A 17,065-nucleotide genomic window follows, 5' to 3' on the forward strand; every position below is an offset into this window, starting at 1 on the left:
ATAAAAAAAGGTATTTTTAATGTAGGTTTAAGTTCTCAAAATTGTTTACAGGACCATTTTTTATTTGAATGGAAGGCAAAAGAAGAAATGCAAGCGACATGATAAAACTGAGGTTGGGATTATCATGATTAATAAAGTCACAGCCACCAGACCACTTTCCACAATATCCTCTTTGGGGACATTCCCAACGTCGTTGGAAAGTATTCACAGTTGGACTCTCACAACTTGTTCCATTCTCCGAAAAATTTCAGCAACTAATAAAGTGAGTCAAATGAACCTTTGCTAGACTCTTTCGAGAGCGTGATTTCTTTCTTTAAAATATGCTTCTAGTAATTTTATCCTTTTAGACCAGACTACTGTTTATGATTTTCCAATAAAGTATGCCAAGCCATCCTCAAACTAACCTCTCAGTGACTTCTTCTAAAGTACTTTACATGACACACACATGACACCTACACATGTAGCTACATTCACCAGTCAGTATTCTAGTTCCAGACACAAGAAGTACTGTGCAGGGCTTAGCAGTATCCTCAAAGTTATCCTTCACCACGTGCTCTATATGCATTATGGCAATCAACCAAATTTCAATTAACTCACTACCATTTTCATTTATTAGACTCTATTTACTGACCCCTCAGTAACAGCAAGCTCCCAAGAACGACTACTTATTTTCATGACAAAGCAATGTCATGAAATCTCAAAAATGCTTTCAAAATGGAACAAATTCCAATGCCCTTGTCTGCCCTGTTCACTGTAGGGGGAGCATGAGGCACGCTGTGTTGGTGTAAGCTGTCTCGCTGTGTGTCCCTCTGCTTACCTCATGCTTTCACTGTTGGAAACAAAGAACACTTCCACTTTAATGTTTAGACTTTCCTTGAGTGGGAATTCGTGAAACAGTATTGAATAACTGTGTATTCCCAGGAGACTCTGATAATCAGGGTGATCACTCAGTTGGCACATTGCTATTTCCTTCAGGTTAGAAAGATTGAGAGCCTTCTAATATTCCTTGATTATGCTGCCTCTCTAGAGATCACCAGCTATTATTACCTTAAACTTTTTATTACTCCAAAATACACAATGTCAATTATTAAAATGTTCCATTTGATTTATAAGGATGAAAAAAGCATGGCAGCCTTTTGCTGCTCCAAACAAAACTCACTGATCTTGCATCACAAACGCCTTGGGGAAAGCAGGTAAGTTGCCCAGTTGCAAGTGATCACAGGGACAAGGTAAAAACAAACTCAGTGAATAATACGGTATTTCCAAACTCAGATAATGGACACGATGATGCATTGTTCTCCAGTGGCAACACAAAAGGGAAAGCCAGTGGCTGGGAAAGCACAAACATGCAGAAACAGAACTTTCCAACTTGGGCATGGAAAGCAAGCAATCCGCTGTAATCAGAATGTAATAGGCAGCATTAATTTATAGGAAGATGCCTTTTGGAGTAGCAAATTAGCCTAATCCATTTAGAAACTTATTAATGGTCCTGACAATTTTCCTTAAGCACCACATCAAGGTATATAAAATAACTGTTAAAGTCACTTTAGCATTTGCATAAAATTAGTTTATCTTCACATTGAATCTGAGTATGGTTATAAAGCCTATCCTGGGGTACATTGCAGAGCAATTTTCAAATTAAAGTTTCATTAGTGCTCCCTTAATACTGTCGTTTATTGATTGTCCTCATCTTCATTCCCTTCCTATACTATTGCTGTCCCCCAGTAAATCATTCCAGTGTATGATAGACCTAACAGAAGCTATTGCCCCATATATGTGGCAGGAAAAAAGCTATTCCCACATAGTTCACAATTCAGCTTTATCACCTACAAGTTATTTGGCCTTGCAAAATCACTTAACCTTTTTTTGGTTGTTGTCCTTTTAAGGCCACACCCTCGGCATATGGAGGTTCCCAGGATAGGGGTCGAATCGGAGCTGTAGCCACCAGCCTACACCCCAGCCACAGGAATGCTGCAGCTGAGCATTCCTGTAGTATGTCTGCTACCCATACTACAGCTCATGGCAACACCAGATCCTTAACCCACTTAGGAAGGCCAGGGATCAAATCCATGTCCTCAAGAATACTAGTCGAGTTTGTTAACCACTGAGCCATGAAGGGAACTCCCACTTGACCTTTCTTGATTTTGTTTCCTTATCTTAAAAGAAAAAATGTAAATATGGCTAATGTAGCCCCTACTCACTCATTATGGGAAGAAACAAATGAGCCATTTCACATGTCATTTTAGTATTCTGTGAAACACTTTCAATGTAAGATTTTTAGTATGTGTATTAGTAGAAAAAGATGAAAATACTTTTGTTCTAAATGGACATAGAAATGTGAACCCCATCATTTGTAACAGCAATCTTTTCTATTCTGAATATTATTTAGTTTTTCTCAAAATTTCTTGTGCATGCAAAAAATAACCTCATTAGGAAAACTTTTACTCTTGTTAAATTAGGCAGTCTTTTAAGAAAGAAATTATTGCTTCTGATTTCCTCAGAATTCTGAGTAGTTTCTCTTCAACTTTGAAAATTTAAATTAAGGATATATTCTCTAATTTATGATCTAGAAAGAGAAAATTTTTTTCCCAGCAACATCTCTTCAGGTTAACTTGTTCTGGTTTTTTATTTATGAAGAGTCAAAGAAAGATACATTGACTTCAGACATAATTTATGATTACTAAATAATTAAGAACTATGCCACTAATTAAAAAGGAATTTTTACAAATACGAAGTGCTCACCAAAGTTCATGGAAACTGAAAAAATGGTCCTTTTGAAAGCAGTTTCCTCAGATCAAACCCTTCTTTATGAGCTGCTAAAAAAATTTTATTCAATCTACTAAAAGCAGTCAACTAGCCAGTAACTGCGTTGTATCTCCTTTATTCAGAAAGGAGAAAATGTGAAAGCTTACCAAAATCTGATAGATTATATTTATTTAAGGAAATTTTCAGAGTATGTAAGATTAAGATAGATATTTAGCTTAATTTTCTACAAATTCTAAGTCTAACACATAGCGGAATGTAATTATTTATTCATTCAACAAGTGTTTCGGAACACCCATTTTGTTCAAGGCACTGAGAAGCATTGCATTGGATAGAAAGATTAATAAAGCAGCCTCCACCATAATGGAATTACTACCTGTGAGGTTACATCTTTTATTAGCTCCATTATTATTGCTTAGGGCAATCCAGGAAGAACTGAATTATCCAGGCAAATCCAAGCTCATTCACTGTACCCTACTTACTAATTCTTAAGGCAAATATGGACTTGCCCACCACTAACCCAGAGATGTTCCTTGTCTCAGGTTCCCCCAAGAATCCAGGTGACTCCAGTTTTCAACTTGTCACAGAGAATATCAGCAGTGGGACCTTGCCAAAGTTAAGGGGGCTCAAGCTCACTGCCACGCAACCACAGTCAAAGGGTCTTTAAAAAGAGGAAAATTTAGGAGTTCCCCTCGTGGCGCAATGGTTAACGAATCCAACAAGGGACCATGAGGTTGCGGGTTCCATCCCTGGCCTTGCTCAGTGGGTTAAGGATCTGGCATTGCCGTGAGCTTGTGGTGTAGATGCGGCTCGGATTCCGTGTGGCTGTGGCTGTTGTGTAGGCCGGCAGCTAAAGCTCCGATTCGACCCCTAGCCTGGGAACCTCCATATGCCGCGGGAGCAGCCCTAGAAATGGCAAAAAGACACACACACACCAAAAAAAAAAAAAAAAAAAAAGAGGAAAATTTATAAAGCATGTCCTCCCACCCTTCTGGAAACCGAACTGTCTGGAGTTAAGCCAGACCAGAGGCACCCCAGTAACTAAACTGCTTGGTACTTTGTAAGAAAGATTCCTGTGAAAGTTTTCACCACATAAAGAACAAGGATGTTACTCACTGGGCCGTTTAGTTCCCTCTTCATGGAGACTCATGGAAAAATCACCTTCAGTCTCAGTAGGAGGAATGATCTTTCTATTCTGAACCACAGAGTTCTGATGACACCTGTTTCTATGGGTCTGATGGTTGTTTAAAAACTTAGGTCAAGGAGTTCCCAGCGTGGCTCAGCAGTTAATGAATATGACGAGCATCCTTGAGGATGCATGTTCGATCCCAGACCTTGCTCAGTGGGTTAAGGATCTGGCATTGCCGTGAGCTGTGGTGTAGGTTGTGTAGGTTGCAGCCATGGCTCAGATCTAGCGTTGCTGTGACTGTGGCGTAAACTGGCAGCTACAGCTCCAATTTGACCCCTAGCCTGGGAACCTCCATAGGCTGCGAATACAGCCCTAAAAAAACAAACAAAAAAACCACTTAGGTCAAATTCATCGACCATATACTCTCAGTAGATACTCTCTTAGAACATGGATTGCAAAACTTCCTTCCTTATATTTTCTACTCTTAAGGAAATTTCTTTTTATCGTGAGCTTAATAATGATTAACTGAATTTTAAATTTTTGAAGCATAATTCAAATATAGAGACGTGCATAAATTCTATGTTCAACTTGATGATTTTTTTACAAGAGAACAGACCCGTGTGATCACCACCCAGATGAGGAGAAAACATTTTCAGCACCTTGCCCCTTCCTTCACCAATAGGTATGATACATTCCTAAGATAGTTTTGCTTAATTTTGAAGTTTATGTAATGGAATCATGCTTTAAGGGGTTTCTGGCCTTTGCTGGCCAACGTTACTTTTGACAGAGCCTTGTATTCTAGAACATAATTGTACTATATCATTCCCATTCTAGTCTCTTACATGATTTAAATTTAATTTAGCAGTATTTTACATTGCTATTAATATATCTTAAATGGAAGTTCCCTCGTGGCTCAGTGGTTAACGAACCCAACTAGTATCCACGAGGATATGGGTTTGATCCCTGGCCTCGCTCAGTGGGTTAAGGATCCGGCATTGCCGTGAGCTGTGGTGTAGATCACAGATATGGTTCAGATAAGCATTGCTGTGGCTGTGGTGTAGGCTGGCGGCTGTAGCTCTGATTCGACCCCTAGCCTGGGAACCTCCATATGCCATGGTGCGGCCCTAAAAAGACCAAAAAAAAAAAAAAAAAAAAAAAAACTTAATCCCATTAACCAAAAAAGGTTTTAAAAGGCAATGATCTCTTCAATATGACCCTAAAGGCATAAGCAACAAAAGAAAAAAAAAAAAAAGACAAACTTGAAAATTGTCTATCAAAAGACAGTATCACCAGAGTAAAAGGAAACAGAATGGGGCATATTTGCAAATAGTATACTTTATAAGGGATTAAGATCCAGAATACATAGAGAACTCTTAAAACTCAACAACAAAACCAACTAACTCAATGCAAAAATCAGCAAAGGACTTGAAGAGACATTTCTCCAAAGAAGATACACAAATGGTCAATAAGCACATGAAAAAAATATTCAACACAGTAAGCATCATGGAAATGCAAATTAATATACAGTGAGACACCACCTCACACCCATTTTAGGCTTTAATATAGGTTACTATATTTTTTAAAAAACAGAAAATGAGTGTTGGCGTGGCTTGAAGATATTGGAACCCTTGTATACTAGGAATGTAAAATAGAAGGGTCACTGAGGAAACTGTTATAGCGGCTCCTCGAAAATTTTTAAATAGAATGACCATATGATCCAGCAATTCGACTTCTGGATATATTCCAGAAAGACTGAAAGCAGCCTCAAAGAGATGTTTATACATCCTTGTATATAACAGCATTACTCATAGTAGTTAAACGTGGAAGCAACCCAAGTGTCCACTGATGGATGAATGGATAAGCAAAATGTAGTATACACATACAATGGACTATTTCCTGCAAAATGTAGTAGATACATACAATGGAATATTTCCTTCCTTAAAAGGCAGAAAATTCTGATATATGCTACAACTTGCATGAACCTTGAAGATACATGCTAAGTGAAATAAGCTAGTTACAAAAAGACAAATCCGTTTTATTCCATTTATATGAAGTATTTAGAGTAGTAAAAACAATAGAGACAGAAAGTAGACTGGTAATTACTAAGGACTAGAAGGAAAAGCAATAGGAATTATTATTTAATAGGTATAGAAAGAGTTTAAGCGTTGTAAGAAAACAGTTTAGAAGATGTATGGTGGCAATGGTTTTACAACTATATGAAAGCACTCAATACTACTGAACTGCACATTTAAGAATGGCTAGGATGGTAAATTTCACATCATGTGGATTTTACTACACTTAAAAAGTTGAGGATTTCCCTTGAGGTGCACCAGGTTAAGATCCAGCATTGTTTCTACAGCAGCTTGGGTTGCTGCTGAGGCCCAGGTTCAATCCCTGGCCCAGCACAGTGGGTTCAGGATCTGGCATTGCCGCAGCTGTGGTGTAGGTCACAGCAGCAGCTCAGATTTGATCCCTGGCCCAGGAACTTCTATATGCCAAGGAGGCAACTGGAAAAAAAAAAAAAAAAGTTGGAAAAAAACCGGTAAGGAATAAATAATTAAATAAATAGTGTCTATTCACTAAGGTTATAACATTAACTAGTGCCTGTTAGGAAACAAAAATATGTAAAAAGTAAATAATTCCAAACCAAGGTTCTTAACTTCTCAGTTAAATCAAAAGACCAGTTCACCAGAATATCTTATTAACAGATCTTTCCAGTTAATTACATGATGTGGTTAATGAAATTCTGTTGTCTTTCTTAAAATTTATTTGTACTTCTTTGGCTAAATTTGCTCCTGATTCTTAGTTTTATTTCAAAGCATATATATAGCACAACCAGAAGGAACGGAGTTCAAAAGCTAACCCTTCCTAGCTGTGTGTAAGTATATGCTTGGCTCAGTTCCTTGTCTCTGAAGTGACTTTAACAGTAATTCCATGCTGTTAAATTTTTGAGGTTAAACATAGAGAGACAACTATATTTAATAAATATACTCATTAAAAGGTAGTAGTTATCTAGAAAAGTGCTCTTATTTATACACTAGACATGTTACCAAATACAAGTTCATGTGCCTGACACACAGTAAGCCAAACAAGCCAAAACATCAGAATTTGGAGTGGAGAAAGGTTTATTGCAGGGCCACACAAGAAGACAGGTGGCTCATGACCCCCAAAACCCCAAATTCCCTGAAAGTTTTCAGCAAAGCCTACACACACACACACACACACACACACACACATTTTGTCTTTTTAGTGCCACATCATGGCATATGGTGGTCTCCAGGTTAGGGGTGGAATCAGAGCTGCAGCTGCTAGCCAATACTACAGCCACAGCAATGCTAGATCCGAGCTGTGTCTGCGAACTACACCACAGCTCATGGCAACACTAGATCCTAAACCCACTGAGTGGTGCCAGGAATTGAACCCACAGCTTCATGGGTACTAGTTGGGCTCATTACCACTGAGCCACAATGGGAACTCCTCAGCAAAGCATTTTTAAAGGCCAGATGGCACGGGGCAGGGGTCCACAGGGTGTATGATCAGCTCATGCACAATTCTCTGATTGGCTGACAGCGGGGTAACAGGCTGGTGTGTTATCAATCCTGAGTTACCAGTAGGTCTGGGGGCTGCATGGTCATGAGAATCAAGCACTTAATTTCTTCCATTTGATGGTGTTTTTTAGCATCTGAAAAACTCAAGAAATAGGCCTCAGTTAATATTATCTAGGTACTTCAGAGAGGAGCTACAGCAGAAGATATGAAGGAGGGTCTGCCCTGGAAGGCCCCATAGGGTCCTGCTCAGTTATAGACACACTATGAGCCCCAGGGCCTTGCTTTTCCTGCTGTGTTGATAATATCCCCAGCACCAGCATTCCACAGCCACTCACCAAAGAGTAATTGGCTGCATTATGGCAGTAAACAGGAAATCATTAATTGCCCTGAAGTCTATAATCCAAAATCCGGTCAAAAATTGAACATAAGTTAAGGCAATACACTTTAAAAACATATAAAATGTCTCAGAGTTCCCACTATGGCTCAGTGGTAACGAACCCAACTATATTCATGAGGATACCAGTTCCATCCCTGGTCCCACTCAGTGAGTTAAGGATCCAGCATTGCCATGAGCTGTGAATGTCACAGACGCAGCTCAGATCTGGTGTTGCTGTAGCTGTGGTGTAGACCAGTAGCTGAAGCTCTGATTTGACCCCTAGCCTAGGAACTTCCATATGTTGCAGGTACAGCCCTAAAAAGATAAAAAAAAAAAAATTAATTTAAAAATAAAAATATATACAATGTCTAGTTCCTTCTGCACTTTCTACAATTTAGTTGTATTGGTTCTGCTATCTCACATCCACTGAGCACCATAGAAAAATAGAAAAATAGGAGGAGGGGGATTGTGATAGGCAAAATAACATGCACTCCCCTCAGGTACCTCAGATCCTAATCCCTGGAACCGGTAAGTGTCACCTTACTGGGGAAAGGGTCTTTGCAGATGTGATTATGTTAAGGATCTTAAAATGAGAGGTTATCCTGGTTTATCCGTGTAGGTCCCAAATGCAATCGCAGATGTCCCTTGAGAAAAGCAGAGGGAAATGTCTCACAGAGAAGGAGACAGAGCGGGGAGTGATAGGACCACAAACTGGGGAATGCCAAGAGCCACCACAAGCTGCAGGAGGCAAGGAACAGATTCTGTCCTGTTGGGGCCCTGCCTCGACGTTGCAGGCTTCTGACCTCCACAACTGTGACCAAATACATTTCTGCAGTGTTAAGCCACCAAGATGGCAATTTCATTCCGTAGCCACAGGAAACTAATACATGACGCTAATTAAAAACAGTGCACATCCATGGCATATTCACTTTGTACTAGATGCAATTTGAAGCACTTCATACGTATCATCTTTTTAAGTTTTCAATCAACCTATGTGATAGACTGTTTATTATCACCATTTTATAGATGAGGAAAATGAGGCAGAGAGAGGCACAATAGGTGCTTGAAATTCTCACAACTTGTAAGGAACAATGCATGGAGTCAAAGCCAGCCACTGCAGTTCCTGAGTTCTTGCTCTAAAATGTTACACATATTAACGGACTATTTTGCCTCCGTGACTTTAATGCCATATTTTACGGGGATGTAAAATGTGTAACCACCTGAGAACTCAATCCGGCACCTGAAACCCTTATTCTTTAAATTCTGTATGATCTGTATAGTGTGATACATGTACACAGAATCCCAGAAACTGTTCTCAACGAAATGCAGTTTTAAAATCTCAATGTTTCAAGATGGCTTCTGGAGTTTCATGTGCATTCCTCTGAGTAAGGGAAAGTAAAGATTTATAGAAACATTCAGTAATGTTTCTTTCATTCTAATTGAGGGTAGATAAGAGAAATAAATCTCGAATAATTTTTAATAGGGTATTAGAAAAATAGAAGAGAATAACTCTTTAGAAATAAAAATGGAACACATGCCAAGATGACACAAAAAAAAAAAAAAAAAAAAAAAAAAACCTAAACCAAGAACATTTGACCCTATGTTATGAGAAACCCTTAGGAAAATCCTCAAATGGACTTCATTAATGCTAGACTATAATAATATTTTTCTTCTCTGAAGACAAATAGGTCTAAACTAAAGATATGCCAGGATTGACGTTGTTTGCTGAAAGATGGACTACAGAACTATATGGAAGGAAAATAAGAAATCTTCCACTGCAAACCTCTCACTTAAAAGACCTATTCAGAAATACCGCATGCTTGCTTGTTTGGATGATACCACAGGCAAAGCAATAAAGCCATGAAGTGTTACAAGTCCCTATCCCATTCTCGAACTGTTCTCAAATTCTCTCCCAATTCATAAGTAGTTTAGGAGTTAAGATACTCATTAAAATGCATCCCTAGTCTTGAAAAAAAAATGTTAAAAGTGGTCTAGAATTATACAGATATGAGAAAAATCACATTTAAAATGGGATTAAAAACTTGGCCAAGTTATTTGATTCATCTCTGCTTCTCAATATCCTTAAACTTCTTTCTTTTTCCAACTTTTTATTTTTTTAAGTTAAGGCTGGATTATTCCAGAAAGAGGAGTTATTGCTCATTTTAGCAGGCCTGAGAAGATATAAATTAATACAATTTTAATGTACTGGAATTTTAAAATTGACCTCCAATGCATTATCCACTTGTTCAAAAGATTAATTGTAGTAGGGAATTTTAGGCCTGCTCTCCATCTGAGCTGATCTATGTTTCCTAAAAGTCTGTTTCACTGCTTGCTTGGTTGTCAACCCATAGCCTTCGTTTTATTCACTCATTCACTTTAGAGCCCTTGTCAAAAAGTCTAAGAAGCCTCATTCACCTTGAGTTCTAAGCTCTCAAAACATTCAAAATTACAAATCTTTCCCCAATATTAGTTTCTTCAGTCTGTGATGTCAGTGCGACTCAGATGTTTATAGAGTTTAAATCACTTTTCAGTGATATAATTGTTCAAATCACCAAACAACATCAAATAACATATTAGTCTTATTGTGCAAATATTGAACTTAAAAAATTGTAAGACATAGGAGAACATATGTTCATGTAATTTTAAGGGTAACTCATTTATAAGACTCCCACTGTCATAAAATATTTTGCAATTTAACAATTCAAGTTTATAATTAGTTTCAATATTTTACTACTAAGGTTAAATATGTTAGCCTCTATAACAACCTCATTACTCCAAAAAAATAAACAAAATCTTTAGGGAAGTTATTATTATGCTATTTTTATACCCCCCCCCCACTAAAACCCTTATATTTAGAAATGTATTGTTTCCAGTGGGCAAAATGAGATTTTTTTTAAGATTTCAACTATACCAAAAGACAAAAATTCATATTTCATGCAATGTTAAGTTACTACTAAAAAATACAATTTAAACCTAAAACATAAGAGAAACCACGGTAAAAACCAAGTTTATTGGTACAGAGAAAACAAATAAGATACCATGTAAGGATACCATGTAAGTATAAAGTAAAAGATCTTTCTCGAAGATTCTCTATTTCCCAAAGCTGCTACCACTTCTTGGATATTAATATCATAATGTCCCAATAGATTTGTACACTTTTATTTGGTAATTCCATTCATGTGCAGGCAAATGAGATCTGTGACTTAGCGCTGTTCTCAAAACAAGCATAATTACGGCTTGTGAAGAAATACGACAAATACATCTTATCTGTTATTCTGTCTCTTAGTTTTAAAAACCTCAAAATCTTTAGACAAGCGCCCCTAATTTATGTCAGTGAAGTTATCTGAAGAACTCATGAGTATTGGATTTATAAAGTTGGAGATCACAAGAAAATAATGGAAAATGTGTACTCAGGCACCTACATACACTTTGCAACACAATAAGAAACTCAACATCTTAATTAAATTTCAAATAAAATAAGCTCTAAATTAGATGTGAATCTTTTAGACAGAGTTATTACAGAAGAAACACTATGTTTTGTTGAATTGCAAACATGTTTCATTATTGAACTTTTGATGCACCTAGTAAATAGCAAATCACAGCAGGAGGTGTAATTGTTTTGAAATTACTCTTGAAAATAAAGAGGAAACTTTAAAACAAGCCTGCTAGTATCTCTAACAGAAATTCAACATCCTGTTAGGATTTGAGCATTAATTATAAGCTGGCTGAAACATGAGTGTCCAGGTAGACCTGGGAATAACTATGGATTTATTCAAACGTGATGTTAGCACTAGGCACCCTTGCATGCTTGATGTTATAAAATTACACACTGTTAAGAGAGGAGCTATAATATGGTTCTATTACTGGTTCATAATAAAGGCTCAAGGAAGGAACATTGGCAAGGTAAACACCAAGACCTCAGCATTTAGCCCTCTAGAGAGCTGGCAAGCCAAATTACATAAATGCCACCCGATTTTCACTTGATTTCAAGTCACAAGATCCACGTTTCTGTTGCATTAAAAAATACATTTGAATTAGCTGTAGATGAATCAATCCATGATACCATCATCACTGTACTAACTTCTCATGAGATTTAGAACTTAGAGAGGCTGTCCTACCACTTTTCAAATGAGTCTCAATGAGGTCAAGCAGTGGCGTGGTTCATGGAACTGACTTTGGAGTCCAGCAATCTTGGGCTCCAAAACACTGACTCTGGAACTTTTCCAAATTTACATCCTTAAGCCTCTCTTTCCTTATCAACAAAGTGGAGTTGGTAGAGACGTTGCCTTCTTGTGGTTGTTATGTATGTGTAGGGGGAATAAAGCCTTTAATATATACTTGGTGTGCAGTGAATAGCCAACAAGTGTTAGATGCCGTTATTACCACTATTATTATTATTAAGTGACCCCAAAGGTCCTTCAGCCACTATGTCACACAGCAAAAAAAAAAAAAAAAAAAAAAAAAAAAAAAAGAAAGAAAGAAAAAAAGTCCAGAAGCCCTAACTTTTGATTCAGGTCACTCTCTCCTAATACAGAGAGCTTCCAACATTTCACTTACTGAAATCTAAGACAATTCATTACCTCAAGATATTTGTCAATTCCCCCAGTTTATATTTTATATTTTAGCTCCCTGAAAAGGGGGCTCAAGTTAATTTCTGAGGAAGGCCTGGGAGAAAATGTGAAGAAATTGCAGCAAACCGGAGCCATGCTGTGCTGCATCAATCTACATAATTTGAAATGACCCATATTTGCCTTTCATTGCTTAGAGACCAGACTAGTGACTGAATTATCTAGTACAGGGCAAGGATGGTGAGAAAACCCAGGAGAGGCAGGTTTCCAGGGGACATGGTGAACCAGCACTGAGTGGACACATGAAAGGCACGTGTAACAGACCAACTAGTAAACTGCCCCCAAAGAAGAGAAATTTTCCTCATCACATTTCCAAAAATCACCACAAGAATGTTATTTTTAAAAGCACCAACTTCCGGCTCCTTAGTTCACCTAGAGAATGTAGAATCCTCTTCGAAGTCAAGTCAGGGTTCCAGAATCTGTAGACACTCAAACACCCAAGAACAGTGAGCATTCCTCCTTACTTTAGCCCAGCTCAGGCTAAGGCAGACAAAAACACAGCCTCCAGAAACACGTGATGCAGCCAAGTCAGAATTGTAAGGGGGACAGATCAGGAATTGGGCAGTTTGCAAAAGATGACACCATATTGGGTTCAGCTGGTTTCCTCTGACCCCAATTTGCATGCACAAGAAAAAGACAGTAAGTCGCAGGGTACAAAGACCCTGTGCTCTCACTTCTAACTCGGTCCCAGGACCCTGGGTCCAGGAGGCACAGGTTTACCCTGTCTCCCCGCCCCACTCCTAAAAGTCAAAGTTACAGGGAGAGAGGCTTTCTATGTAGCTCAATAGCTTCTCACGGGGAAAGGAAGAAAATGAAATAAGAATCTTAAAGCCGGCCCGCTGTGCTTTCTTATCCCAACAACTTCACCAGGTTTCCCGAGGAGGGAGCGCGCCCCTTACACGCCCAATAGGAGATGGGCGGCAAGGGTGTCCATCCTTGGTGGCCCAGTCCTCAACTAGGATGGCTAGATCCAGGCTGACCCCTTCGCCCCGCCACTGCCTCCCCGACCCCTCGGTCCTTGGTAGCCCTTGTGTCCAGAGACCCTCAAGCTCTGCGCTCTTCACTCGCGCCCACAACCTCAGGTCTCTGCTCTGCGCGGAGTAGAGGAAGAAAGAGGCAGGGGTGCGGACTGATCGAGCGGTGCAACAATAGGGGAGATGGGGGGTGGGGGGATACAGGGGGCGGGAGGTCCAGAGGGCGGCAGGTCGCGGTCGGGACCATGCAAATACCCATTCCACGCGCCTCGTATTCCGCAGGGGCGCACCCCCAGCGCCGTGCCCAGCACCCCCGCCAACTCCGCCACCGGAGCTGAGCCCCCTGTTTGGCGCTCAACTTACCGTGGTCGGGCTGAGCTTTCCGGGAGCCCAGCAGCTTTTCTCTCCTTCCTCCCGCCGAGCCCTTCATCTTCCTGCTGGCAGCCGCGCGGCGCCCTGGCCCTGGCATCGGAAGGAGCGGCCGCCGGGGCTGGCGGTCCCCAGGGCGCACAGCTGTCCGCCCGCAGCTTCGGCGGCAACGGGCGCCACGAGGTGTGAGCGGCGGCCGTGGAAGACGGTCCCTGAGCGCCAGGAGTACAGTCCCCCGGACGCAGGTTGGAGGTGGCAGTCAGCGCGCTTCTGCCGCCGGCGCGCCCGTGGCACTCAGCACGCGGCCCGCACCCGCGCCAGGCTCAGGTGCACAGGGCTGGGGAGAGGTGCGAGCCGGCACTCGGGAGGGGCGGGCCGGGATCCGGGAGAAAGGGAGGGAGACACGGAGAAGGAGGAAAGAAAGCAGGAGGCCAGAGGCTGGCTTCATGGAGTGAGTGGCTCCCGGTGTGAAGGGAAACGCGAAGCAGAAATTAGAGCTATTGGAAATGAGCTCCAGTGAGCTGCTCCAAGAGGCTCGGGAGATGGGCTTTCTGCGCTTGTCCTTTATCCTCCTGGGTTGGGTACAGGTACCTGAGAACCACGTGCCCCACCCCCACCCCTCTTTTCTTTTAACAGTTAACCTCCAACCTCAATGCAGACACAAAGTGATGGGAGAAGCTACTGCAAATCTATGGGAAAGACCACCTCCACAAAACCCAAGGGCTCACCCCTCTTGAGGGACTCAGTCCTCCTGAGATTTTTCTTTTTCTCTCCCTGATCTCCTCCTCCTCTCCCTCTCTCACAAGAGGTACAATACCCAGGGGGTGAAACCAGACCCTCTGTTGTCCTAGTCTAGGACCTTGAGGGGTATTTCTCGAACTTTACTGTGCAGGGGAATCACCCAGGGATCTTAAAGTTCAGGTTTGTACCCAGTAGGTCTGGAATGGGGCCTGGGACTCTGCATTTCCAATGGTGTGTTAGAGGCTGCTGACCTAAGGACCACATTTTGAGTGGCAAAGTACAAAGGAACAGATAAAGTACCTACTTTCTGATAATAAGCTGAGCCACTATTTGTAAGAGTGTCAGGGATGACAGGTTGCTAAGGCACTCACTTCTGGTCATGGGGTTTTAGGAATGCTTTGGAGGCCAAATAACATGAACACAGAGCAAAAGGATAAAACGCCCCAGAGATACAAGGCTATCATTATTGTCATTAATAATTACTATCAATAAAATCACTAGGAATGCTAATGCCATGAAAGTGGAGAGACTGTTAATTTTCCACTCCATATGTTCTCAGGAGAAGCTCTAAAAACAACCAACAGTGACCACCCCACAAACACACTGTCATTTACAAAGAAAATGACAGCAACATCCTCTAAGGGGCAGTGTATTCCTCCCCTCTGAGCCAGTTGTTAACTTTCCCAGATATGCAGTGCTGTTCAATGTGTATTACCAAGTAGTTAAATTGCTCATCAAGCTAACAGATGAAGTAAACAAGAAGAACTAATGCCAATAACAAGGCAATAAACAGAAAAATGCACCAAAAGACAAGTCGTGTTTTGACCTAGATTGACTGTTAACTTGGTTTGACCCTCTCTCTCTTTACCTGTTTTTACCTGGATTTAAAAACTTATCCCATGCATTTATTTCCACAAATATTAATAAACCTTTCCCATGATAAAGGCTTTTCCTGGGAGTGAACAGAATCTGATACAGTTCCTGCTTTGAAAGAGCAATGTGACAATATACCAATAAACACCATATTAGGCAGACTGTGATGCCAGAGGAGACATTACCACAGAGAATTCAAAAGGCAAGGAGGTCCGGAGAAATTTCATGGAAGGGAGGTCATTCTAGATAAAGCTTTAATCTAGATTAAAGATTGATAGGATTCCACCAGGCAGAGGTAAAAGGAGGAACTTTAAAAGTGAATGAGTGAAGGCAGAAAGACATAGGGGAGTAATGGGTTCTCTGGCCCAGAACATACAGTGCAGATAAGAAGGGAGAAGAAATGGGTTGATATTGGCAGGGGCTCTGCTCCCTCTCCTGAGCAATTTGTATTTCAGAAGTGTTGAGCAGGGACTGCCATGATCAGAAATGTAGGGAGAAGATTGATCTGATGTAACAAGTTAATAGAAGACCTAGAATCAGAAGATGGTGAAACCATAGAAATCACTTAGGAGGGCTCGGAAACCATACGTAAGGGATCAGGAGGCAAGGCCAGTGACAACACTTGTGGAACCTGAAATAAGAGGTTTCAAAGGAGATATTTCTGAGACATACTAAACAGTATGCAGCAGTTATGTGCTCAGGAGGGATTTGTTCAATATATGTCTGTGGGAGTTCCCGTCCTGGCTCAGTGGGAACAAATCTGGCTAGCATCCATGAGGATGCAGGTTTGATCCCTGGCCTGGCTTGGTGGGTTAAGGATGGGGTGTTGCCATGAGCTGCAGTGTAGGTCACAGACGTGGCTCAGATCCATCATGGCTGTGGCTGTGGTGTAGGCCAGCAGGTACAGCTCTGATTCGACTCCTAGCCTGGAAATCTCCATTTGCCACAGGTGTGGCCCTAAAAAAAAAAAAAAAAAAAAAAAAAAAAAAAGATCTGTCTGAGGTTCTGTGCCCAGAGGGCCAGAAAAATGGAACACCATTAGGAATCAAGACATCAAGAAGGGAACCTCCAGTGGGTTGGTTTTATTTTTATATTGATTTGGGAAAGTTTATCAGTTAATGAGTTCTCTTTGGACATTCTGAGTCAGCCTTTTGAGAAAGATGCTCAGGTGTGGGTGTTTACACAGTTAGGAATTCAAGCTTTGTTCTGAGAAAATGGGTTATGGATTAGAGCTTGTGTTCACCCCCATGCTTAAGAGCCCTGGGTGTGTATATGGAGTTAAATTGTTGAGAGAATGTGAGGTTATGGAGGTAAAAGAGAGAAAGAAACACAAGGTGCTTAGGAGAGAAACTTGGAGCTCTGGGACCTCCTATTCCTCAGTATCATCACCTGTAAAACACCAATAATAGCTCACTCTGCCTCAAGTGGTTGTGAGTAGAGATAGTGCTCTGTTTTCTTATTTATATTTTTTGTACTAACCTGTAGGGTCTGAATGGGTGGAAATATACATATCACATTCACTGCTGCAGCCCCAATACCTAACTCTGGCACAGAGTAGGCTCTAAAAATATTCATTGTAATATAGCATTGTAAAGAAAAAGTTTAAAATACTGACTTTGGTAATATATTGGTCTTAAAGTAATAAATAAATAAAAATGTTATTG

The 17,065-nt window shown here is 40.6% G+C and overlaps 1 protein-coding gene across 2 annotated transcripts in view; it reads right to left on the reverse strand.

Annotated features, from left to right (window-relative positions):
* ZNF385D (zinc finger protein 385D) overlaps positions 1-14,339 on the reverse strand; it is a 979,895-nt gene extending 965,556 nt beyond the window's left edge. Inside the window, exon 1 of one of the 2 annotated variants that reach the window (XM_021069746.1) lies at positions 13,782-14,339. In XM_021069746.1, the coding sequence (XP_020925405.1) occupies positions 13,782-13,887 (106 nt within the window). In that variant the 5' untranslated portion in view covers positions 13,888-14,339. The remainder of the gene's footprint in view (positions 1-13,781) is intronic. The other variant, XM_021069745.1, reaches the window with a different exon arrangement.

Source organism: Sus scrofa, chromosome 13 (genome assembly GCF_000003025.6).
Source record: "Sus scrofa isolate TJ Tabasco breed Duroc chromosome 13, Sscrofa11.1, whole genome shotgun sequence".
Lineage (NCBI taxonomy): Eukaryota > Metazoa > Chordata > Mammalia > Artiodactyla > Suidae > Sus > Sus scrofa.